At 43.0% G+C, this 27,113-nt stretch overlaps 1 protein-coding gene across 1 annotated transcript; it reads right to left on the bottom strand.

Moving 5' to 3' along the window:
• Positions 1–343: 343 nt before the first annotated feature.
• Positions 344–25,215, bottom strand: tmem69 (transmembrane protein 69). Its single transcript, XM_052012797.1, has 3 exons — positions 25,089–25,215; positions 17,665–17,725; positions 344–1,046 (listed from the first exon to the last, which is right to left on the bottom strand). The coding sequence occupies exons 2-3, from the start codon at positions 17,707–17,709 to the stop codon at positions 348–350; spliced, it is 744 nt and encodes a 247-aa protein (XP_051868757.1). The 5' UTR covers positions 17,710–17,725; positions 25,089–25,215; the 3' UTR covers positions 344–347.
• Positions 25,216–27,113: the final 1,898 nt, after the last annotated feature.

The raw sequence follows: 27,113 nt of genomic DNA, 5'->3' as shown, positions 1-27,113 counted from the left end.
TAAAACAACCAAAAATACTTTAGCATAAAGATCTCTATTAAGGCTAAATTGATTCACATTTAAATATATTTTTCCTCTTTGTTTGATCACATTATCACCAAGACCTTTTGCAATGTCAGCAAAAGGACTCAAAAAAGGAATACTGTGAATGTTAATTAAAAAAACTTCAAAATTTTTAGATTTTCATGTTGCCTTAAATGTAATATAGGTGCGAATAATTTGTTAATCACCACATTTGGATTTCTCCATACATGATAAGTTTATCTGAATTAAGAAGATGGCATTCTCTACTGTTACCCAATTTGAAGAAGTAATAAAATTGACTTCCTTTAACAAGATTTCCCCTTTCAAACTAACCTTTTCTCAGGATATGTATTTTTTATTATTATTGAAGCAATCAAAGAGAATGTTGCTACCACAGTCAGTACTGTTCGAAGTGCTCTGAGCCAACTGGGATAACCTGGGAGTAAGTTTAAGTCATAATGTAATGCTATACCAAGACCCATGACAATCATAATTGCTGCCTCAGTGAGATTATCGTGAAAGAGTAGGGCTATCCAGGCAAGTATGGAAGGAACCACACTATTTCCCAGATTCAGCCAGTCAGGTTTTGCAGGGCTGTTTTCTGGAATTGAAAATCCCCATCGTGTCCCTCCAAGGAAAGAGAGTATTGTTGCTCCATATGCTATTTGGGCAAAAGCTAGTTCAGGGAAATACGTTTCTGTAATGGCCATAAAGAGAGGAGCTGAGACAAAAGGAATTAATCCACCACAACCAAGATAGAGAGCAGGTTTGGGACTGTTCTTCAGTTCTTTAAAGTCATATCTTATCAAGTCTAATTCACGTTTCTCTGGTTCCTCTACTTTCTTCATCTTGGATGCTTGAGAGGACACATAAAAAGAGCTCGTCTGAATCCAGAAAGGTGAAGATCTTTGCAAGTATTTCATGTTTTGGTGCAAGGCAATTCTTTGCATATTAGGGATCGATAAATGATGGGTAGTGATTTTTCTTGATTCATTTGGAAACAGTGATGTCAATTTCTCAATCTGGAATATAAAGTAAAAGTAATTAATGGAATTAGTATGTGTGGTCGATTTAGCACTAGAGTTTGTTTTGGGTACCGCATGCATAAAAACTTCAATCTAAAATTCATGGCACACTTGTTATCTGTAATTTTTTCAAAAAATCCCACTCTTCCTCAAACTAGGTTTGCAAAAACACCACTGTTTTCTGAATGAGAAGTAGAAAGAACTTCAAGAATTAAAAACCACAATCAGTTTCACACAAGGAATTGTTCAATACTATTTCAGGGTCAACTGCAATTTGACTAAAGTTCAAAGGACTGGATTAACAGATTTATTGACTTTTGGTTTGATTTGCTGGATAATTAAACAACAAAAGTCACTAACCAACTATACAGGAAATGTTGTTTCCATGTACATCAAAATTGTAACATTAGATTGCCGCATGTAGTTGGCCACCTTAACTTGCAAAAGTGGAACGGATATTTCCTTCATCCCAACAATGAACAATTTGTTTCTAATGATTCCAGTCCACTTCTTCAGTCACATAATCCAAATCAAATGGCAAACAAATCATCTGTTCCTCTGGAATGTGGTTCCTAAGTCAGACAGTTGGAATACTTACTGTCAGGATTGGTCCAGCTTTGACAACAATTCTACTGTCCTGTCAAAAGTGCTCACATTTAATAAACTTTTAGTGCATGGGTGCAACACTGCCATTTCACCCAATGGCTGCACTTCATGTATGAACAAATGTCAGAATCCAAACAGAATTTATTGCTGCTTCGTATTCAAAACACTTACACATTTACCATTGGTCATGAAACACCAATCAAGAAGAAACTTCTGCAACAGAAGATGTTTTTTCCTTCCTTTGAGATATCAAGCATTATAAACATCAATAGCTCTGGAATTCCAATACCCTTCTTTCCTCTGATCCCAGCTCTACCACCTGATTTATCCGCTGCCATGTTTTCACTATTCCTTCTGATCTTCCATTCTTCACTTCTAAATGATCAGTTCTCATTGGAGCAGTCCTCAGAAGAATCTTCCCTGCATCCCCAACTTAATTCCGAGCCTAGCCTGACATTGAACTCTTGCCACCTCCACCTTCATGTCCATCTCTGGAGCCATGAGGGTTCATCCCAGGTATTAACCATTTCTCCCATCTCCAGAATTCCAAAATGACCTGGACCTCTCCATCAGGCCTCTTATCCTCTGTAGACCTATACATCCCTAATTTTCCTTGTGACATTGATTCAATTTTTCCACTCCCCTTACACTAACTTGGCACCTTCTGAACTAACAGCGCTGTGCTCATGAAGGACCACCCCTGATATAGTCATCAAACCCGCTAATGAGAATGATACTGTTGTGCCTTGGCGAACTGGCCTCTATCTCAGAGAGGTGAAACATCAGTTCTCTGATAACTCCTCATACCTCCCTCTGGACCATAACTCCGCCACTGACCTCATTTCTTCAGATGTTCCCTCCACAGCTTTTAGCCTTATAGTCCCCCAAATCACAATGAGCCTGCTTCTATCTCCTGCCCAAGATCCACAAGCATGGTTGTTCAGACAGACAGACTGTTTCATCCTGCTCTTGCCTTTTGATCAAACTTATTTCTTCCTTCCTGGACTCTATTGTTTTTTTCCCTTCGTCCAGTCACTTCCCACTAACATCCCTTCACCATTTTCCTGGTCCATCTGCTGCATTTGGCCATAGATACACAATTCCATTGCACACTAGAATGGTCTCGTGGCAATCTGCTTCTTTCTTGAACAGAGGACAACTAGTTTCCCTCCATTAACACACTCCTTCTCCTGGCTGAACTTGATTCACATTGAGCAACTTCTCTTTCAACTTCATTCACTTTCTCCAGATCAAAGGTGTAACTTTGGGAAGTTGCTCAAGTTGTAAATGCCTTTTTGTGGGAAACATGGAACAGGTTGTTTCAGTCCTACTCAGGAACCCTCCCTCAACTCTTTTTCTGGTACATGAATGAATGCATTAGCATTGCTTTCTGTACTTGTACTATCCTTCGCATGGCCCACCTCTGAATCTTCCCCTACCTTTCTGGATCTCTTGGCCTCTGTTAGAGACAAACAACCATTACAAGCCCACAGACTCCTACAGTTATCTCCATTATACTTCTTCCCATCCAGCTTCCTGGAAGGAGTCCATTCCATTCTTCCAGTTTCTCTGCCTCCAATGATGAGACTTCCCACTCAGGTGCCTCCGAGATGTCTTCCTTAACCCATGACTACACATCGACCACAACTGAAAAGAGCCCTTGACTGCATCTCATCTATTTTCCACATGTCTGCTTTCATACAGAGTAACAGAGCATACAGAGCCTCTCCTCCCATACAGAGCAACAATAGAGATCCCCTGGTCCTCACTTTCCACCCAGAAGATTCCGCTTCAATGGATGATTCTTCATAATTTCTGCCATCTCCAAAGAGATTCCACCACTAGACACATCGTTCCCATCAGTCACAGCATTTTGAGAGGACCATTCCCACTGCGACTTCCTGATCCACTTATCCACCTCCAGCAATGACTCCCCAACTCAAGACAACCGCAAAAGATGCAACCTGTCCTTCTATTTCTTCCATTACCACCAAACAGGAACACAATCAGTCCTTTCAGATGAAGCAGTGATACATTAACACTTCTTTGAACCTAGTGTACTGCTCTTGTTGCTTGTAATGTAGCCTTTTCTGCACTGGAGAAACCAAGCACAAATTGGGTAATTACTTTGTGGAGCACCTGCATCAATCCACAGGGATAACTCAAAGCTTACAGTTGTCTACCAGTTTAATTCTGCATCACACTCTCTCTGTGACCTTCTGCATGGTTCTGAAGAGATCCAATATAAACTGAAAGAGCAACACCTCATTTTCCATCTGGATACTTTAAGTTCTTCTGGCCTCAATATCAAATTCAACAATTTAAGATAACTTATATTCCCTGCTTCTATCAGAATTTTCAAAAACAGAATCAGAATCATGTTTATTATCACTGACATATGTCCTGAAATTTGTTGTTTTGCGGCAGCAGTACAGCACAAGACATAAAGACATAAAAATTACTATGAGTTACAAGAAAAAATAAATAGTACAAAAGAGGAATAACGAGATAGCGTTCATAGGTTCATGGACCGTTCAGAAATCTGATGGCAGAGGGGAAGAAGCTGTTCCTGAAACATTGAGTGTGGGTCTTCAGGCTCCTGTACCTCCTCCCCGATGGTAGTAACGTGAAAAGGGCATGTCCCAGATGGTGAGGGTCCTTAACGATGGATGCCGCCTTCTTGAGGTACTGCCTCTTGAAGATGTCCTAGATGGTGGGGAGGGCATGATGGAGCTGGCTGAGTCTCCAACCCTCTGCGGCCTCTTTCGATCCTGCACATTGGATCCTCTATACCAGGCGGTGATGCAACCAGTCAGAATGCTCTCCACTGTACATCTGTAGAAATTTGCAAGTCTTTGGTGACATACCAAATCTCCTCAAACTCTTAACGAAGTAGGGCCGCTGGCGTGCTTTATTCTTAATTGCATCAATGTATTGGGCCCAAGATAGATCCTCCGAGATGTTGATGCCTGGGAACTTGTAGCTGCTCACCCTTTCCAATGCTGACCCCTCAAAGAAGACTGGTGTGTGTTCTCCCGACTTCCCCTTCCTGAAGTCCACAATCAATTCCTTGGTCTTGCTGACATTGAGTACGAGATTGTTGCAACACCACTCAACCAGCCGATCTGTCTCACTCCTGTAAGCCTCCTCATCACCATCTGAGATTCTGCCAACAACAGTGGTGTCACCAGCAAATTTATAGATGGGGTTTGAGCTGTGCTTACCCACACAGTCATGAGTGCAGAGAGAGTAGAGCAGTGGGCTAAGCACGCATCCTTGAGGTGTGCATGTGTTGATTGTCAGCGAGGAAGAGATGTTACCACCGATCCACACTGACTGTGGTGTCCCGACAAGGAAGTCGAGGATCCATTTGCAGCAGGAGGTACAGAGGCCCAGGTTTTGAAGCTTGTTGATTAGTACTGAAGGGATGATGGTGTTGAACACAGAGCTGTAATTGATAAACAGCAGCCTGACGTATGTTTTGCTGTTGTCTGGGTGCTCCAGAGTGGAGAGCTAGTGAGACTGCATCCACTGTAGACCTGTTGTGGTGGTAGGTAAATTGCAGCGGGTCCAGGTCCTTACTCGGACAGGAGTTAATGCTAGCCATGACCAACCTCTCAAAAGCACTTCATCACAGTGGACGCGAGTACTACCGGGCGATAGTCGTTGAGACAGTTTACCCTACTCTTCTTGGGCACCAGTATGATTGATGCCCTTTTGAAGCAGGTGGGAACCTCCGACTGCAGCAGTGAGAGCTTGAAGATGTTCTTCAACACTCCAGCCAGTTGGTCAGCACAGATTTTCAGTACTCTGCCAGGTACGCCATCGGGGCCAGTTCAAATGCGAGTTATCCATCTATAATATTTTCTTTCTCAACTAATACCACCTGATCTGCTGGTTATTTCCCCACAGCTCCAATGTGCATTTCACAGCTTTTACAAATTCTTTTGCTTTCTCGCTCTAACTGACCTTATCAACCAGATGGTTTTGGCAACAGTTAATCATCATGGCAAATCTGACTTCACCCCATTAAAAGAAATTCCATTCATTCAATCCATCCCTCCACTACACTTTCTACAATTTAAAATTAACTTGCTTTCTCACTTTCCCAATTCTGACAAAGGGTTTCTGACCTGAAGCTGTTTCTCCCTCCACAGAGGTAGCCTGAGTGTTTTCATTCAGGAAGAAACTTCCACTGTCTTTTTCCCTTTCCTAGTGCAGGGGGCTGACTACCTACAACCGCTGAACTCATCCTGAACAGCAATCACAGGTCTTGATCTGCAAATCCTATTCTCCTCAGTCAGCCTAAGGTGGTGCACTTTGAAGACGATGGTGAATTTCATCATCAGTGTCTGCTTTCACTGAGAGATGATTCCCAAGACATGGGAAGTGTTCCACATTGTCCATGGTCTTACTGTGAATCTTTATTGTCAGTTTGTGCAGCAGGAGCAGGTTAGGAGCAAATCTTTGATTTGTGGTTGAGGAATGTTCCTCTCAAATGCTTCGGTGAACAAGTTGACAATAACATGGAGCTTGGCCTCTGAACGTGCACAAATGCAGGCATTGTCTACATGCTGCAGCTCAAGCTATGAAGGTTGAGCTGCCCTTAGTTTTGTCATTAAGGTGACGTAGGTCAAGTAGCTTCCTATTAGTCCTGCAGGTTAATCTCACTCCAGCAGGAAGCTTGCTGGAGTTCAGCTTCAGCACTGCAGTGAGAAAGATTTTAAAAATAGATCGGGTGATAACACAGCCTTGTTTGACACTGGTCTGCACTGAGATTGGCTCTGTTGTTGACCCACTGGTTAAGATCATGGCTTGCATACCATTCTGAAGCAAAAGTAAGATAGAAATGAGTTTCCATGGGCAGCTAAACATCAAAAGGGTGCACCACTGCCCTTCAAAATGATGGATTCAAAGGCTTTATTGAGGTCAAAAAAGGCCACATATAGTAATTGGAGCTGTTCCCTCTATTTAGCTTGAGTTTCCAATGCAGTGAAGATCATGTCCATTGTGCAGAATCCACACTGCAAATTAGGGAGTAGATGTTACAATGCTTGAGCATTTTACAATTGATCATGAACTACTAATCAGGAAGAAACTTTGGCTAACAATTTTACTTCCCTAGTCCAGGGATCAGTCATCCCCAGTTACTGAACTAGTTCTGATCAGCTATCGTAGGTCAGACCAGTGTGTGAACCTGAGAAACCCATGGGCTCTCTGTCTCTGTTCCACATTGGGCTGTGCATTTACAACTGAGCAAATGAATCAGAATTGATTACATAGTTCTCCGCTGCCCCAGGCATTCTATATCTTGGAATCAACTTCCACATGTTGATCAGTGATGCTAGGCTCTCTGTTCCCACCTAAGGCTATGGAATTGCTTCCAACTTAAGGGCCATAAAATTCTGCATGTGATAGAATTAACATGAGAAGAGTGAAGCCATGCTCTTCAGCTACCATTCAAAACAAAGCCAGTGAACTTGTGGCACAAATCAGTACAAAGGGATATGATTTAGTGGCCATGACAGAAAAGTGGTTGCAGGGTGGAGATGATCGGGAATTAAACATCCAAGGGTATCAGGTAATACAGAAGGCTAGGCAGAAAGGCAAGGGAGGCGGGGTAGTGCTCTTAATTAAGAATGAGATCAGGGCAATAGTGAGAGATGATATAATATCTAAGGAGCAGAATGTTGTGTCCATCTGGGTAGAGATTAGGAAGAGTAAAGGGAAAAAAATCGCTGGTGGGAGTTGTCTATAGGCCACCGTATAATAACATTACAGTGGCGCAGGCAATAAACCAAGAAATATTTGATGCATGTAAGAATGGAACAGCAGTGGTCATGGGGGAACTTTAACTTCCACAAAGATTGGGTGAATCAAATTAGTCGAGACAGTCTTGAGGAGGACTTCATAGAATGCATCTGTGATAGCTTTCTTGAACAGCATGTTAGTGAACCTACAAGGGAAAATGCTATCTTAGATCTGGTCCTGTGCAATGAGATAGGTAAAATTAACCATCTTGTAGTTAAGGATCCTCTTGGAAAGAGTGACCATAGTATGACAATTTCTCATACAAATGGAGGGTGCAATAGTTCGATCTAAAACCAGTGCATTATGCCGAAACAAGGGAGACTACAATGGGATGGGGGAAGAGTTGGCTAGCATTGACTGGGAACACAGGCTATATGGTGGAACAGTTGAGGAAATGCGGAAGACTTTCAAAGAGATTTTTCACAGTGCTCAACAAAAGTATATTCCAGTTAAAAGCAAGGACAGTAAGGTTGGGGAGAGCCAGCCTTGGATAACTAAGGAAATAAAAGAAGGCATCAGACTAAAAGCTCAAGTATACAAAGTTGCCAGGAGTAGTTAGAAACTGGAAGATTGGGAAAACTTTAAAAAGCAACAAAGAACCACTAAGCAAGCAATAAGGAAAGGGAAGATAGTTTACGAATGTAAAGTAGCACAAAATATAAAAACAGATAGTAAAAGTTTTTACAATTATATAACGCCGAAAAGGGTAGCTGAAGTGAACGTAGCTCCCTTGGAAGATGAGAAGGGGGAATTAATATTGGGTAATGTGGAAATGGCCAAAGCCTTGAACGACTATTTTGTGTCAGTCTTCACTGTGGAGGACATGTCTAACATGCCAAATAGAGATCTTATGGATGCAATGGGAGGCAAGGACCTCGATACAATCGCTGTCACTAAAGAGGTAATGGGCCTAAAGGTAGACAAGTCCCCTGGTCCTGATGGGATGCATCCCAGGGTTCTGAAGGAAATAGTGGGATGGGGTGAGGTGAGGTGGGGTGAGGTGAGGTGAGGTGGGGTGGGGTGGGGTGGGGTGAGATGAGATTTCTTTATTAGTCACGTGTACATTGAAACACATGGTGAAATGCATCTTTTGCATAGAGTGTTCTGGGGGCATCCCACAAGTGTCGCTACGCTTCCGACACCAACATAGCATGCCCACAACTTCCTGACCCATACGTCTTTGGAATGTGGGAGGAAACTGGAGCACCCAGAAGAAACCCACGCAGACACGGGGAGAACGTACAAACTCCTTACAGAGAGTGGCCGGAATTGAACCCGCGTCGCTGGCACTGGAATAGTGTTACGCTAACCACTACACTACCATGCCTGCCCTGTGGAATGGTGGAAGTTATAGTAGATGCACTTGTGATAATTTACCAAAATTCTCTGGACTCTGGGCAGGTCCCAGCAGATTGGAAGATAGCAAATGTCACGCTACTGTTTGAAAAAGGCTGTAGGCCAAAGACAGGTAACTATAGGCCAGTTAGCTTAACATCTGTAGTTGGGAAAATGCTTGAAGCTATCATTAAGGAAGAAATAGTGAGATAGAAATGGTTCCATCAGGCAGACACCGCATGGATTCAGGAAGGGCAGGTCCTGTTTGACAGACTAATTGGAGTTCTTTGAGGATATAATGAGCACAGTGGATAGAGGGGAACAGGTGGATGTTATGTACTTGAATTCCAGAAGGCGTTCAATAAGGTGCTGCATAAAAGACATCCATAAGATAAGGATGCATGGAGTTGGGGGTAATGTATTAGCATGGATAGAGGATTGGTTAACCAATAGGAGGCAGAGAGTTGGGATTAATGGGTGTTTCTCTGGTTGGCTATCAGTGGTGAGCGGGGTGCAGCAGGGGTCGGTGCTGGGTCCACAACTGTTCATAATATACATTAACGATTTGGAAGAGGGGACTGAGTGTAGTGTATCTAAGTCTGCTGATGATACCAAATTGAGTGGAAAAGCAAATTGTGCAGAGGATGTGCAGAGTCTGCAGAGAGATATAGATAGGTTAAGTGACTGGGCAAGGGTCTGGCAGATGGAGTACAATGTTGGTAAATGTGAAGTCATCTACTTTGGAAGGAAAAATAGAAGATCAGATTATTATTTAAATGGTGAAAGACTGCAGCATGCTGTTGTGCAGAGGGACTTGGGAGTGCTTGTGCATGAATTGCAAAAGGTTGGTTTGCAGGTGCAACAGGTTATCAAGGCAAATGGAATGTTGGCCTTCATTGCTAGAGGGATTGAATTTAAGAGCAGGGAGGTTATGCTGTAACTTTACAGCACCTGGAGTACTGCATGCAGTTCTGGTCTCCTTACTTGAGGAAAGATATACTGGCTTTGGAGGTGGTGTAGAGGAGGTTCACCAGGTTGATTCTGGAGATGAGGGGGTTAGCCTATGAAGAGAGATTGAGTCACCTGGGCCTATACTCACTGGAATTCAGAAGAATGAGAGGGGATCTTATAGAAGTATATCAAATTATGAAAGGGATAGATAAGATAGAGGCAGGAAGGTTGTTTCCACAGGTAGGTGAGACTAGAACTAGGGGATATAGCCTCAAGATTCAGGGGAATATATTTAGGACAGAGATGGAGAGAAACTGCTTTTCCCAGAGAGTAGTGAATCTGTGTAATTCTCTGCCCAGGGAAGCAGTAGAGGCTACCTCAATAAATGTATTTAAAACATAGATAGATTTTTGCATAGTGAGGGAATTATGGGGAAAAGGCAGGTAGGTTTATCTGAGTCCATGGCCAGATCAGCCATGATCTTATTGAAGGGCAGAGCAGGCTCAATGGGCCAGATGGCCTACTCCTATTTCTATGTTCTTATGTAAAAGCTTGGCATCCTGATTGTTTCAATCTAGACCTGAACTGATTCTAAAATGCTTGCAATGTTTTTTCTAGCTTCCTTGCAACCTACCTCTGCAATCAGTTTCATTCCTATTGCTCAATCATGATGCCAAAAGTTGCATCCATCATAGCTGTGCACTCTGCAGGTCCTTCTCTGAATGCCTCTGCTAAACCGAAGATTTCCCTGAATTTAATGTCTTCTCAGGCCCTGCCATTTCCCCTGCACCTTCAGTCCCTGTTTGTAACTTCTCTTCTACCTCCATTCTAAATTACATTAAAAAATACTAAGTAAGTTTAATTTTTTGCTGCTGATTTCTTTGTTGACTAGGGATTAGATAAATCTTCAGGAAATAGGAGAAAAATGCAAATTACAATCTAAAACTCTGACAAATCATACTGATATGCCGTGTTACTGAGAAGTTTTTGCTGTGTGCTTAATTTTGAAAGTAACTACTTCTCATTGTAAGTTTATTCAGCAACATAAACTTTCTGCAGTTTCAATTCTGTTGAATTGTTCATCTCTCCCCCAGCCAATCCCATCCTAGCATATATTATTGGTTAATATAATAAACTGTAATGGCTGTTACCGTGATGTGAAAGCAAGACACTAGTCGGTGGGCTGCAGAACAACAACTGATTTATTTTCCCGCCTTGCGCGGGCCTTTTAAGAGGAACAGTTCCCACCCACCGAAAACGGAAATGATGTATGTGCTACATCATCAAACTTTTCCCGCACGCGGGTTCTCCCCATCGCTTGGGGAAGACGAAGGCCCAACGTCATCTTGGGCCTCACCGCTCCGACGACGCGTGACCCGACCGCCGAGCCGGTTCGCTTGCTCGGACGGTGAGTCGCTATAAAATCAATTATATTATATTAAATTCAAACTAGAATTTCAGATGCTTGAGTTTAATGATTTTGACTCAAAAGTAGCCAATTTAAAATACATATTTATCTTTCAATGATACCTTTACCAAAATGTACTTATATCATGATTTTTTTTTTACAGAAATCCAAATGTTCTTCAATTATACCTCTGCAATGGCATAAATGTCCCAGGCATTTTTTTCCTGTTGCATTGTTACTGTTAAAGTAATATGGAACATAGAACAGTACAGCACTGGACAGGCTATTTGGCCCACAATGTTGTGCCAATCTTGATGCCAATTTATACTAAATGTCCTCCTCCAGTGTATCATCCATAACCCTCTATTCCACATTCATGTGTCTATCTAAAAGCCTCTTAAACTCCACCAAGTTGCCTGCTTCCACTACTACCCTGGTAACATATTCCAGGCACCTACCACCCTCTGCATAAAAAACTTGCCTTTCAACTCACCTTTGAACTTTCCCCCTCTAACCTTAAAAGCATGTCCTTTGGTGTTTTGACATTTCCACCCTGGGGAAAAGATTCTGTCTCCCCTATCTATGCCTCTCGTAATTTTAAAAACCTCTGTCAGGTTTCCCCTCAGCCTCCAATGCTCTAGGGAGAACAACTCATATTTGTCCAACCTTTCCTTATAGGTCATACCCTCTAATCCAGGCAGCATCCTGGTAAACCACTTCTGCACCGTCTCCACAGTCTCCACATCCTTCCTATAATGGGGTGACCAGAACTGCACACAATACCCCAAACACAGTCTGACTAAACTTTTTAGATAGTTGCAGCATGACTTCCTTACTCTTATACTCAACACCCCTACCAATGAAGGCAAGCATGCCATACGCCTTCTTGACCAGCTTATCCACTTGTGTAGCCACTTGCAGTGAACTATGGACCTGGACCCAAAGATACTTCTGTACCTCAAAGCTATTAAGGGGCGTACCCTTAACTGTCAAGTTTCTCCTTTTACTTACCTCCCAAAGTGCAATAGCTCACACTTGCCCAGATTAAACTCCATCTGCCACTTCTCTGCCCATATCTGTCACTGATCTATATCCTGCTGTATTCTTTGATAGCCCTTTACACTGTCTACAACGGCACCATTCTTGGTGTCATCTGCAAACCTGTTAAACCACCCATCTATATTTTCATCCAAATAAATGATATATAATCACAAACAACAGAGGTCCCTGGACCGATCCTTGTGGAAGACCACTGGTCACAGACCTCCAGCCAGAATAACAGCCTTCCACCCCTACTTTCTGTCTTCTATGGGCAAGCCAGTTCTGAAGAAAAACTTGTAATTCACCCTGGATCCCATGCATCTTTGTCTTCTGAATCAACCTGCCATGAGAGACCTTATCAAATGCCTTACTAAAGTCCATGTAGATAACGTCCACTGCTTTACCCTCATCAGGCACCTTTGTCACATCCTCAAAAAGCTTGATGAAGTTTGTAAGACATGCCTGCCTGCACAAAGCCATGCTGATTGTCCCTAAGCAGGCCATGCCTTTCCAAATGTGCATAAGTCCTATCCTTTAGTATCTGCTCCAATAGCTTCCCTACCACTGACGTGAGATTTACTGGCTCATAATTACCTGGATTATCCATATTACCCTTCTTGAACAAAGGCACAACATTTGCTACTTCCCAGTCCTCTGGGACCTTACCTGTTGCTAGTGAGGACACAAAGATCTTTGTCAAAGCTCCAGAAATCCCTTCACTTGCTTCTTTCAATATTCTGGGATATATGCCATCAGGCCCTGGGGACGTATCCACCTTAATGCATTTCAGAAGACCCAGCACTACCTCCTCCTTAATCTCAAAATGTCCTGGTACATTAGCATGCCCCACTCTGCCTTCACTATCCTCCAAATCCTTCTCCTCGGTAAATACCGACACAAAGTATTCACTTGGTACCCCAGCCACGTGCTCTGACTCCAAGCACAAATTCTATCCTTGAGTGGACCTACCCTCTCCGTAGTTAGCCTCTTTTTCTTAATAAAATGCCTTGGGATTATCCTTGATCCTGCTGGCCAAGGACCTTTCATGGCCCCTTTTGGCCTTCCTAATCGCCTGCTTGAGAACTTTCCCGCTGTCTTTATATTCTACAAGGACCCAGTCTGATTTTAGCTTCGTAATCCTTATGTATGCTTCCTTTTTCTTTCACAAGATCACAAGACAAAGGAGCAGAAGTAGGCCATTTGGCCCATCGAGTCTGCTCCATGAGCTAAACTAATACTATTCCTATCTAGCCCCAATTTCCGGCCTTATCCCCATATCACTTGATACCTTGACTAATTAAATACCTATCAATCTCCTCCTTAAATGCCCCCAATGATCGGACCTCCACAGCTGTACGTGGCAAAGAATTCCATAATTTCACTACCCTCTGGCTAAAGAAATTTCTCCTCATTTCTGTTTTAAACCAGTACCCTCTAATTCTAAGATTGTGCCCTCTAGTCCTGGACTCACCCACCAAGGGAAACAGCTTAGCCACATCTACTCTGTCCAGTCCTTTCAATATTCTAAATGTTTCTATGAGGTCCTCTCTCCTTCTTCTGTACTCCAATGAATACAGTCCAAGAGCCGACAAACGCTCATCATAAGTAAGCCCTTTCATTCCAGGAATCATCCTCGTAAATCTTTTCTGAACCATCTCCAACATCAGTGCATCCTTCCTAAGATAAGGGGCCCAAAACTGCACACAGTACTCCAGATGAGGCATCACCAGTGCCCCATAGAGCCTCATCAACACATCCTTACTTTTATACTTTATACCTCTCGAGATGAATGCTAACATAGCATTTGCTTTTCTTACCGCCAATCCGACCTGGTGGTTAACCTTTAGGGTATCCTGCACGAGTACCCCCAAGTCCCTTTGTACTTCTGTACTTTGAATTTTCTCCCCATCTAGATAATAATCTGTTTATTTCTTCTTCCAAAGTGTACAACCGCACATTTCTCAACATTGAATCTCATCTGCCATTTCTTTGCCCATTCTCCTACACTATCTAAGTCTCTCTGCAATCTTCCTATTCCTTCAAATACTCCCTACTCTTCCACTTATCTTGGTGTTGTCTGCAAACTTAGCCACAAAACCATTTAGTCCATCATCCAAATCATTAATCTTTCTGACTAAATTTAGGACCTCTCGGATATTCCAAGGTTCCCTTACCTTACCATCCTTGTCCTTACTCCTTACTGGAACATGCCGATCCCGAACTCTGGTCAGCTGGTCTTTAAACAACTTCCACATGTCAGACGTGGACTTGTCTGACAGCAGCTGCTCCCAATCAATGCCCTTAGCACCTGTCTTAATCCTGTCATAATTTGCCCTCCCCTAATTTAGTACTTTCCCGCAAGATCTGATTTTATCCCTACTCATAACCATCTTAAAACATAATGAGTTGTGGTCACTATTCCCAAAACATTCACCAACTATTAGGTCTTTCACTTGGCCTGGTTCATTTCCCAAAACCAAGCCCAGTCTGTTTTCTCCTCTGGTTGGATTCTCCACGTACTGTTTCAAGAATATCTCTTGGATGCACTGAGGAAATCCCACCCCATCTAAGCCTCTTGCACTAATGAAGTTTCCAATCAATACTGGGGAAGTTAAAGTCCCCCACTATGACAACCCTGTTGTTTCTGCACCTTTCCATGATCTGTCTACATACCTGTTCCTCCATCTCTCAGTAGTGAAGGAAGAGCAGTAGATGTAGTGTATATGGATTTCAGCAAGGCATTTGATAAGGTACCCCATGCAAGGCTTATTGAGAAAGTAAGGAGGCATGGGATCCAAGGGGACATTGCTTTGTGGATCCAGAACTGGTTTGCCCACAGAAGGCAAAGAGTAGTTGTTGATGGGTCGTATTCTGCATGGAGGTCGGTGACCAGTGATGTGCCTCAGGGATCTGTTCTGGGACCCTTACTCTTCGTGACTTTTATAAATGACCTGGATGAGGAAGTGGAGGGGTGTGTTAGTAAGTTTGCTGATGACACAAAAATTGGAGGTGTTGTGGATAGTGTGGAGGGCTGTTAGCGGTTACAGCGGGACATAGATAGGATGCAAAACTGGGCTGAGAAGTGGCAGATGGAGTTCAACCCAGATAAGTGTGAAGTGGTTCATTTTGGTAGGTCAAACATGATAGCAGACTATAGTATTAATGGTAAGACTCTTGGCAGTGTGGAGGATCAAAGGGATCTTGGGGTCCGAGTCCATAGGACGCTCAAAGTGGCTGCGCAGGTTGACTCTGTGGTTAAGAAGGCATACGGTGTATTGTCCTTCATCAATCGTGGAATTGAACTTAGGAGCCGAGAGGTAACATTGCAGCTATATAGGACCCCGGTCAGACCCCACTTGGAGTACCGTGCTCAGTTCTGGTCACCTCACTACAGGAAGAATGTGGAAGCCATAGAAAGGGTGCAGAAGAGATTTACAAGGATGTTGCCTGGATTGGGGAGCATGCCTTATGAAAACAGGTTGAGTGAACTCGGCCTTTTCTCCTTGGAGCGACAGAGGATGAGAGGTGACCTGATAGAGGTGTATGAGATGATGAGAGGCATTAATTGTGTGGATAGTCAGAGGCATTTTCCCCAGGGCTGAAATGGTTACTACAAGAGGACACAGGTGCTGGGGAGTAGGTACAGAGGAGATGTCAGGGGTAAGTTTTTTACTTAGAGAGTGGTGAGTGCATGGAATGGGCTGCCGGCAACAGTGGTGGAGGCGGACACGATAGGGTCTTTTAAGAGATTTTTGGATAGGTACATGGAGCTTAGAAAAATAGAGGGCTATGGGTAAGCCTAGTCATTTCTAAGGTAGGGACATGTTTGGCACAACTTCGTGGGCTGAAGGTCCTGTATTGTGCTGTAGGTTTTCAATGTTTCTATGTAGGTTTTGTGCTGTAGGTTTTCTATGTTTCTATGGTTATTGGGGGGCCCATAGTATAATCCCATCAGTGTAATTGCACCTTTCTTAATTCGGAGCTCCACCCAAATTGCCTCTGTGGATGAGCCCTCCAGTGTGTCCTCCCTAAGTACTGCTGTGACATTCTCCTTTATCAGTAGTGCAACCCCTCTACCTCTTTTACCCCACTCTCTATCATATCTAAAACAATGAAACTCAGGAACTTAGAGCTGCCAGTCCTGTCCCTCATGCAACCATGTCTCTGTAATGGCAACAACATGGTAATTCCATGTACTGATCCAAGCTCTAAGTTCATCCTCCTTACCCATAATACTCCTGTTGATGAAGTAAACACATTTCAGTCCCTCAGTCCCACCATGTTTATTAGCCTGCTCCTTGCTGTCCTTCCTTTCGGTCTACTTTTCATATCATCTTTCTTGCCCTCAACCCTACCACCTGTTACCTTGCTGCTGTGGTTCCCTTCCCCCTGCCACTCGAGTTTAAACCCACCTGAGTAGCACCAGCAAACCTCCCAGCGAGGATATTGGTTCCCCTCCAGTTCTCTTGTTTGTACAGGTCCCACCTGCCCTGGAAGAGAGCCCAATGATCCATAAATCTGAAGCCCTCCCTCCTGCACCAGCTCCTTAGCCATGTATTGAACTGTACTATGTAACTATTTCTCACCTCACTAGGATGTGGCACAGGTAGTAATCCTGAAATTACAACCCTGGAAGTCCTGCTTTGTAAGACCTCGTCCTGCTCCTGCCTATGTCATTGGTACCCATATGGACCATGACCTCTGGCTGCTCACCCTCCCCTCCCAGAATGTCCTGTAGCCTCTGTGAGACATCCTTGACCCTGACACCAGGGAGGCAAAGCACCACCCTGGAAACTCGATTGTGGCCTCAGAAACACCTATCTGCGCCCCTTATTATTGAATCCCCTATCACTATCACTCTGCCTGACTTCACCTTTCCCTTCTTTGCCTCAGAGCCAGGCACGATGCCACTGACCTGGCTACTGGTGCTGGCCTCTGAAAGGTCATTTCCCCCCCCAACAATGTCCAAAGGGGTGTATACCTGTTACTGAGGGGAATGACGACAGGGGAATCCTGCACTGTCTGCCTACTCCCCTTACTTCTCCTGGTGGCCACCCATCGATCTGTAGTCTGCACCTGAGACCACCTCACTAAAACTCTCATCGATGATATCCTCAGCCTCCCAGATGATCCTGAGTACATCCACCTGCACCTCCAGTTCCTTGACCCAGTCTGTCAGGAGCTGCAGCTGGGTGCACTTCCCACAGATGTATCATCAGGGAGACCGTGAGGTTCTCTGACTTCCACATATTGTAGGAGGAGCATCCAACTCTCCTGACTGCCATTTTGCCTACACTAAATCAAAGGTCATGGATTAATATGAAAATAAAAACCTTACTTGTTCTTACGTGCTACTCACCTGTGCCTCCTCGCTGAAACGTCTTTCGCATTCTTTAACATTCCTTTGAAATCCAGTCTGTGCAGTGCTGACAGTTAAGTTCTTGAAACATTTTTAACACTTACCTTCTTGTTAGTTTGAAAGCATCTCCGGATCAAAGAAGCAAACATGTTGAGTCCTGGATGCCTATAGAAATGAAATGAAGTCTTAATGTGTCTCTACAATTGAATATTATTACTCTACAGTTAGAAAGAAAGGAGATTTTTAGAAATTGAAAGAGGGTGGTTTCATAATTATTGATAATAAGCATGAAAATTGATTCTTGTGGCTCTAAACACTTTGATTTTGCATACTTTTATTCCCATCAATGATAATCAAAAAGAAAGTAGATACTATGTAGCTGTATAATTCTATAAATTATCATTAGCTTCCTTTGGCCAAATGGCCTACTCCTGCTCATGTTCCACATGTTCTTACATTGTATTCATCAGTATCTTTTTGATTCCAATTCTCATTTTGTGCTTTAAAACTGTACTTTGGATGCAGGCATGGAATTCCTGTTTTATATTCAACTCACTAGGTGGGAAAATCACAAAGAATGATAGAAACAACATTACAAATGTACCTGCAAGGCTTGGCTCAACAAAGTAATTCTAACCAAATGTAAACATGCCAACATTATATCTTTCTTCTGCTTCAAGTGGGAGCATCCTTCACAAAGTGCATAAGTTTGTTATAACATAGTCATGAGTTATATAGCACGGAAACAGGCCCTTCAACCTAACTTGTCCACGCCAATCAAGCTGTCTACCTGAGCTAGTCCCATTTGCCTGCATTTGGTCCACATCCCTCTAAACCTTCCTAAACTTTTCCTGTCAATGTAACTGTCTAAATGCCTATTAAACCCTGTAATTGCACCCACCTTTACAGCATCCTACGGCAGCTTGTTCTACATACTCACCACCCTCTGAGAGAAAAAGTTGCCCCTCAGATGCCTTTTGAATCTTTCCCCTCTCACCTTAAACCGATGACTTCTAGTTTTAGATGCCCATACCCTGGGAAAAAAGACCATGACCATTCACTTTACCCATGCCCCGCATGATTTTATAAACCTTGATAAGGTCACCCCTCTGCCTTCTGCACTCCATTCATTTCACAGTTCTGAAACACAAAACAGTAACAAATGGCAGCGTGTTCCTTGCTGCAAATAACTACTAACTTTTCACATGGCTATCATCCATATTTAATTTAACACTGCAGGACTGAAACCTACCATGGCACTTTGTATACATTTATACTCCAGCTACTGATCTCACTGGCCCATTTACACTGTCTAGCTTGAATTGTCATTTCTACTAGGCTTACTGCTGCCACTGACATTTCAGAAAGCAGAAGAATCTAAGCCCACAAGTGGACACTTAACCACAACTGACAACACCTCGAAGTAGTCTCAAGAGAATATTGTCTTTTGGATTAAATGTTAAATTAGGACCTCATCTGCTTTGTTAACTTAGCATAATAGATCATGTAGCATTTTTCAAATTGGAGCAATGAAGATTATTTGGTACTGTGTTTAATATTTATGCCTCAATTAACATCGCTACAACCAATTATATGATCATCTGAAACCTCAATGTCTCAGCTAGTTCCCAAACAGGGACCAAAGTAAGTGCCAGAAGTCTGTAACAAGAGGACAATAGCATGCATTTTTGTTTTTCTGTTGCCTGCTGGGTTTTGCTTTCTCAGACAGTGAGAATGCAATGAATGTAACATCTATTCAGTACTCAACTGAGTATTGAGCAAAAAGTGTGGGTGCTGGAAGTCTAACGCAAAAATAGAAAAAACAGTACTATCAGCATATTATGCAACATTCATAGAGAGAACAAAATACATTTTGGCTCTTAAGCTTTCCTCAGAACTGAAAAGTACTAATGAACTGCATTAAACAGGAACAGAAAGTAGAAGGGAAAAAATAGAAAAAAATTCACCACCAGACACATCTTCCCCTCTCCTCCTCTTTCAGCATATCACAGGGTCCGTTCCCTTTGTGAACCACCCCCTCCCCACCCCTGGTCCTCTCTTCCGTTTCCAACCACCCTCTTTGCTGATGGCACATTCCTTTGCGACCGCAGGCAACACCTGTCCTTTCACCTCTTCCCTTCCCACCATACAGGGTCTCAAACAGTCCTTCCAGGTGAAGCACCAATTCGCTTGCACTTCTTTCAATCGAGTGTACTACATTCAGTACTCACAATGTGATCTCCTCTACACTGGAGAAAACAATCACAGATTGGCTGATCACTTTGCGGAACACCTGCCTTCAGTCCACTGGGGGGTTGGGGGTGGGGTGACCCTGAGCTTCCTGTTGCCTGCCACTTTAATCCCCTATCCCCCATTCTCACCTATTGGTCTGTGGCCTCCTGTACGGTCACAGTGAGGCCCAATACAAGCTGGAGGAACAGAACCTCATTTTCTGTCTGGGCACATTGCAGTCTTCTGGACTCAATATTGAATTCTACAATTTCAGGTAACTTGATTTCTCAGTCTGTATCATTCATTCATCTGTAATGTTAGCTCAGCTTGTTTCTTTCACTTTCTTTTCCTCTCTGGGCGTGTGTTTTGTCCAGTTCCTGCTCCATTATCTGAAGGGCTGCAAGTGGATTTGAATACTTTGCTAAGGGCTAGCCCCACTAATAATCATAATGCTGGCAAAATGAAGCATATGCAGTGTTGTGAGGTGTAACCAAGGTTCAAAAAAAGATTGAGTATAACTTCTCCACTTATCAATTCTAATTACCAGAAATAAACCCTGGTTTTTGGTTTGATATTTTTAATGGCCTTATGAACCTGGTCTTGTACCTTCCAAGTAATAATTAACACCTCTATTCTTCCTACCAAATGGACTACCTAGCATTTATCGTCATGTTCATTCTATAGATTTTGTTTTAATGTTCTCCTGTAATTTATAACAGTTATTATCATTATCAACTATCAGCCCTGATTTGCTATAATCCACTAATTTAGAAAGTACATTTTTGGATCCAGAGTATAGGTGATTAATATAAACTGAGATTAATTATTCTCCTGCCACTTCTGGCTGAAAATTATCACGTTTTTGTCAGGTCTTTTGCAGTTGTGGAGGGTCCTGCTACGAGGATGGAGATATTTACTGAGCCATCTCCTCCTGCTGGCTGTTTAATTGTTCATTGTCTATCTGGATATGGCAGGACTGCAGACCGTTGACTTGATCTGCAGCTGTATATAATATAGTATGCATGGAGTCTTCTTGTAGCTTCACCAGGTTAACATTTAATTTTTAGGTATGTTTGTTTCTGCTCAAGGCATACTTTTCCACATTTCTCATTGAACGTGGATTGATCCACTGGTTTGATTGTAGTGACGGCATGAAGGATAGGCCAAAGCATGAGGTTGCAGATTGTGGTGGAAAGCTATAAATGTACACACCTCATGGGTACACAGATTTTGGGACCTAAGGTCATTCTAAATGTGTCTAATTTAACAACACCATGAAAGTAGTCATCAAGTGTGAAGACAGGATTTATTTTCCACAGAGACAATACAAAGGTCACTCCCTCCAGTATTGTCATGAACACATGCATCTGGTATAAGTAGATTGAACACTTCAAGTAGGTGTTTTCCTCATTGACCCTTTCAACATCTGCTGTCTTTGTCCTTTAACACTGGATCAGTTCAGTCATTTCTGGTAATACTGAACTCTTGTTAGTGGATGCATAAGTCCCCCAGATGGATTCCATTCTGTAGTCCTCCTTTTGTCAATGCTGCTTCCAAGTAGTGTTCAGCAAAGAGAAATCAGTGTTTAATTGGCATAGGAAGGGTGGTATATGATAAACATTAAATAGCAGATTTCATTGTCCTTGTTTGACATAATACCATGAGACTTCATGGGAGTCGGAGATGATGTTATGAGTCCACAGTAGCACAGCCAGTAGAGCCTCAAGCACCAGAGACCCAACTTCAGAAATGACCTTGGGGGTTGCTTGTGACTGTAAGGGTTTCCTCTGGAAGCTCCAGTTTCCTTCCACATCCCAAAGACTTTCGGGTTCTTAGGTTAATTGGCCACTAAATTGCCCCTGGTGTGTAGGTGAGTGGTAGAATCTGGGGGTGGGGGGTGGTAGTTGATGAGAATGTGGGGAGAATGAAAAAATGGGATTAATGTAGTATTAGTATAAATGGGTGGTTAATGGTTGGCAAGGACTTGGTGGACTGAAGGGCCTGTTTCTGTGCTGTATCTATGACTCTGTGGAGGACATGACCAGACTGACTTGCTGACATATTTTCCTGCTCTGCATTTCAAACTCCACGTTCTTTTGTTCTCACTCTCTAACTGCTCCCATTCTCTCACTGACCAAATAAACTTGTTTACAGCTTATCCCCACAGTCACCCAGGTTTTGCCCCATCAGAGATATCTCCCTCCCACACCCTCCCTGCAGCTTCACAAGCTTCTTTTGTCTCCTCCTCAGTTCTGAGAAAGGGTCGCTGACCTGAAACATTGACTCTTGTTTCTCTTCCCACATGCAGCCTGACCTCCTGAGTATTCCCATCATTCTCTGTTTTTGTTTTAGATTTACAGCATCTGCAGTTCATTTGATTTTCACAAAAAAAAATCCCACAATGATAACTCACAGTGAAAAGTAAACAGAATGACTTGTTAAGTGCATGCATTGAGATGGACAAACGATAGTAGCGTGAAGCAAAAAGAGGCATGGCAAGTGGAATTATAGTCATACACTATCAGTGTGTGAATGAGTCATTAGAAACAAAACTCTTTAAAAACTCTGAATGAAGGCTCCAGTTACTATTGGATGAAAAGAGCACATTGACACCTGCCATTGGTTTTGCAATGAGGCGACTCAACCTAAACACCAACCTATATTGTATGGTCAGGTATACCACTTGACAAGGTTTCAGTCAGTTGAATATAGATTTCCAAATACTGCAGATTATGGAACTGACAACACTGGTAATAAACAAAAATAACAATGATTACAGACAGACCTTTCTAAAAGTCTTTATAAGTAAGGAATGAGGTTACAGAATGATAGCCACCTCATTAAAATAATAATGCAATGCCTCCCCAGTTTGAATGTGACAGAAACACCACCTGGCCATGATCTATGATCACACAAGTGGACATAAATGATCTCTCTCTACATATGAACAGTGGTTATCACAGATCTCACCCTGGCCATATGCAGGTTCACCAAGCAATTAGGAAGGCAAATGTCATGTTGAATTTATTCGAAGAGGATTTGAGCACTGAAGTATGGAGGTCTTACTCCAATTATACTGGGCCCTGGTCAGACCACATCTGAAATATGAAAATCAAAGAACTACAGATGCTGGAAATCTGATATAAAACTGAACGTGCTGGAAATACTCAGCAGGTCAAGCAGCATTGTGGAAAGTAAAACAAAGTTATCATTTCAAGTTGAAAATCCTTTAACAGAACAGGGAAAGAGGAAAAAGAAGCTAGTTTTGAGTCACAGAGTGGGTGAGGAGGTACAATGAGAGAAAGGAAATATCCCTATAGGGATTGTGTGATGTTTAGTTATGGTTGAAGCCATCTGGTTGATAGTTTAATGAGGGAAATTAGAGGGAGAAAAAACAAACCAAGTGACACATTGAAGCTGTGAAATGCAGGTCAGAGCTGTCGGAAATGCCCAGCAAATCAGGCAGTGCCAGTAAAGAGGGAAAAATGGAGTAAACTTTAGATGGCTAATGTAGAGCAGAACTAGATTGTTTATCACCATAGCAATCCTGGGGTTTCCTCAATACTGTTGTCCCACAAGGCTGTGTCCTCAGCCCCCTACTTTACTCTGTACACTCATGACTTTCTGGCCAGATTCTGCTCTAACTCCATCTACAAGTTTGTAGATGACACCACCATAGTGAGCTGAATCTCAAGTAACGATGAGTTGGAGTCCAGGAAGGAGATAGAGAGTCAAGTCTCGTGGCGTGGTGTCACGACAACAACCTTTGCCTCAATGTCAGCAAAACTTCAGAAGGGGGTGGGGGGGGGGGCGGTAGTGCACATGCTCTTATTTACATCAAAAGTGTTGAGGTCCAGAGAGTTGAGAGCTGCAAGTTCTCAGGAGTGAGGATCACCGATAGCCTGTCCTGGTCGAACCACATGGACGCCATGGCCAAGAAAGCACACCAGCGCTGCTACTTCCTCAGGAGGCTAAACAAATTCGGAATGTCCCCATTGACCCTCACCTTTTTACAAATGCACCATAGAAAGCGTCCTATCCAGATGCATCACGGTTTGGTATGGCAACTGCTTTGCTCAAGACCGCAAGAAATTGCAAAATTGTGGACATAGCTCAGCACATCATGAAAACCAACCTCCACTCCATGGACTCTGAATTTATTTCCCGCTGCCATAGAAGAGCAGCCAGCATAATCAAGGACACCATCCAGTCTGGATATTCTCTCTTCTCCCCCCTCCCATCAGGCAGAAGATACAAAAGCCTGAAAGCACGTACCACCAGGCTTCATAAGACTATTGAACAGTCCTATTGAACGAAAATATGGACTCTTGGCCTCAGAATCTACCTTGTCATGGCCTTCCACCTTATTATCTGCCTGCACTGCACCTTCTCTGTAACTGTAACACTTTGCTCAATGTACTGATGTGGTGAAATAATCTGTATGGATGGAATGCAAAACAAAGTTTTTCACCGTATCTCAGCACATGTGACAATAATAAACCAATTTACCAATTTTACCTTCAACAGATACTCCCTTTGTACTGCCATCACCTCTCCACATCCTCTCATGCAACTTAAAACTAGCTCGTTTTCTCTCTTTACCGGTTCTTTGACCCAAAATGTTAACCGTGTTTCACCTTCCCCAGATACTTCCTAATCTGCCGAGTGCACAGAATTGTTCAGTGGCTCGACATAGTTGATGCACGCCCAAAGGTCCAAATTGAAAACTGCTGCTTCTAAATCTTATGTTCGTCGCAGACATTCTGTTATTATTTTTACCCTGTACTACCTCAATGCACGGTGTAATGAATTGATCTGTACGAACGGTATGCAAGACAAGTTTTTCACTGTACTTCAGTACAAGTGACAATAATAAACCAATACCAATCCGGAGAATGTCACAGATTCTTCCCTGTCCTTGATCCACCTCATCTAGTGAGTGTGATTTATCTCTTCCAGGCCATTAACGTGCCAGCCAGTGGATGTGATTGACTTTTCCCAGGCCATGAAGCCTTATTCCAGTGGGTGTTGCAGATCTCTTCCTGGCCATAAACTATGCTCAACCAGTGGCTGGGCCAAAACTCTTCTCAGACAGGGTCTATGCTCACCCAGTGAGAATGATTTGTTCACTCTCTGGCCATTACTGTGCTCACCCAGTGGTTGTGTTGGTTCCCTCCTTGGTCATGAACAGTGAGCGTTACTGATCCCTCATTGGCCATGAACAGTGCTCACCAGGTGGGTGTCACGGATCTCTCCATGGCCGGGAACGAGATTAAAGTAAAATGCAAATCCTTACCTCCGGCGACAAAAAGCCACTATCGATTATCCAAAGCACAGAAGAAAACTGCATGCAAAATTAAAACACCTTCCCGACCCACGCGAAAGTCAGAGCAATCTATGTGTTGCCGTCCGGATCAACTGACCGGCCAACGGCATCGGTATTAGAGTTCCGTTCCGGGCCATGCAGGGATCGGCAGTCAGCTGTTTGATTTTGACAAGTAATTGTTCATAAGTTGAGTGATAGGGAATTTGAATTCTATTTCTTTGTGGAAAGGAATATTACTTTTGAGAAATGCTGGTGATTGCGTTCAAAGGGGGGAATAAAACTCGCAATGCAACGCATGACTTTCAGTTCAATATTCTCCCCTAAGCATTTATTATAGAATCATAGAGTACTATAGCGCAGAAACAGGCCCTTCGGCCCATCTAGCCAATGCCGCCTGATCATCTGCCTACCCCCATCTACCTGCACCCGGACCCTAGCCCTCCAAACCCCTCCCGTCCATGTACCTATCCAAACTTCTCTTAAATGTTATAATTGAACCCACATCTACCACTTCCGCTGGCAGCTCGTTCCACACTCGCACCACCCTCTGAGTGAAGAAGTTTCCTCCAAGATTCCCCCTAAATTTCACCTTTCACCCTAAACCTATGTCCTCTAGTTCTAGTCTCACCCAGCCTTAGGGGAAAAAGCCTGCATGTGTTCACCCTATCTATACTACAACTTATGCCTTATTGGTATGACTTATTGGTATACCAATATATATCTATATCAATATATTCTGTTGATTCCCAGCACAAAATTCATGGCCTACTGGGAAACTGTGACCCATGCCTTCTGTACCCCTTCTGAGACAGGAATGACAGACAGCGAGCAATTCAAAGGTACCGCCAACAGTGTCTTGGCAAAAACCACCAAATCCACTGGCAGCATATGTGAACCAACATTAGTGTCCTCTTTCTGGACCACATCCTCAGCAATGAGGCCCTCATTACACTCAGTCATTTCTGATCATGCCACATGGTTCGTGTGCCCATAACCAGAATTCTGAAATAGATAGCTCCAACCTGACAGGAGATTGCCAGGTTTTCAAGGCAGCTTTGAGAACATCCATGAATTAGTTTCTTTGTCCATCTGGTCATCTCATGGAATCAAGGATGATTTGGTTTCACTGCAGTTCTGTGTGTGCTGAGAAGTCTGATGAGGTAAATGCGGAACCCACTGACTCCCAGAAATCCCTGGCCTGTGAACAGGTGGAGCAGGAGATGCTTGACAGGTTGGATGGATGGGTAACTTGGGAGGTGGTGGGCTTCTTCTGGCATTTACTTTGGCCTTAAATGGACTTGAGGTTCTCGAGTCTGAATGTTCCTTCTCCATTTTGAACAGTCTCACAAGTCATCATTGATAACATGGGAATGACACAAAAAAGTTATTCTGTTGGACATTGCTGCAATACTTATTTTGTTTACATTTTGCTTTGTCCTGTTTCAGATTACCTGTGTGGCATATATTTAACTAATCAGCTACCAAGGACATCTCATATCAGCAGATCATTTTTGACGATTGTTGTTGCCCACACAGAGCTGTTTGAAAAGTACATAATTGGGGCCAGAGCTTCTTTACACTTCTTAAGACCAACAGCATGAAAAGAAACTCAGAACAAGAAAATCATGTAAACTTGACCCATTCTATGTGTCAATCTGCTTCAATTCTGTTTTGTAGTGAGGAAAGGTATGTTGCAGCTCACAGTTTTGGTTTGTATCATTCAGTATATCAGTATACTTAAAAAAAAAGTGCATGTGGATTTTGTTCTGCCACTCCAATTTCTATGAAGTCTGGGATAGTTCACTCACTCTTCCCACAGGTGGCAAGTGTCATTAACCAAGATCTCCAAAGTGGTTATTTCGATACCAGGTTATTTACTGCATCGTCCTTCTTATCTCTCCTGATAAGAGGATTTATTTTGGGAACAAAATAAAACAAAATCCCTTTTAACAGCAACCAGCTGCCTAGGCCAATCACCAGAAGCAAGGACTCAAA

The sequence above is a fragment of the Pristis pectinata genome, chromosome 3 (assembly GCF_009764475.1).
Source record: "Pristis pectinata isolate sPriPec2 chromosome 3, sPriPec2.1.pri, whole genome shotgun sequence".
NCBI lineage: Eukaryota > Metazoa > Chordata > Chondrichthyes > Rhinopristiformes > Pristidae > Pristis > Pristis pectinata.
The sequence above is the reverse complement of the archived record's forward strand: the minus strand, read 5'-3'. Positions and strand labels throughout refer to the sequence as shown.

Excerpts from the sequence above, each read along its gene's own strand:
- tmem69 (XM_052012797.1), bottom strand. The coding sequence starts at position 17,709 with ATGTTTGCTTCTTTGATCCGGAGATGCTTTCAAACTAACAAGAAG. Across the intron at positions 1,047-17,664 it reads GCTTTCAAACTAACAAGAAG|ATTGAGAAATTGACATCACT; the intron begins GTAAGTGTTAAA and ends TTTATATTCCAG.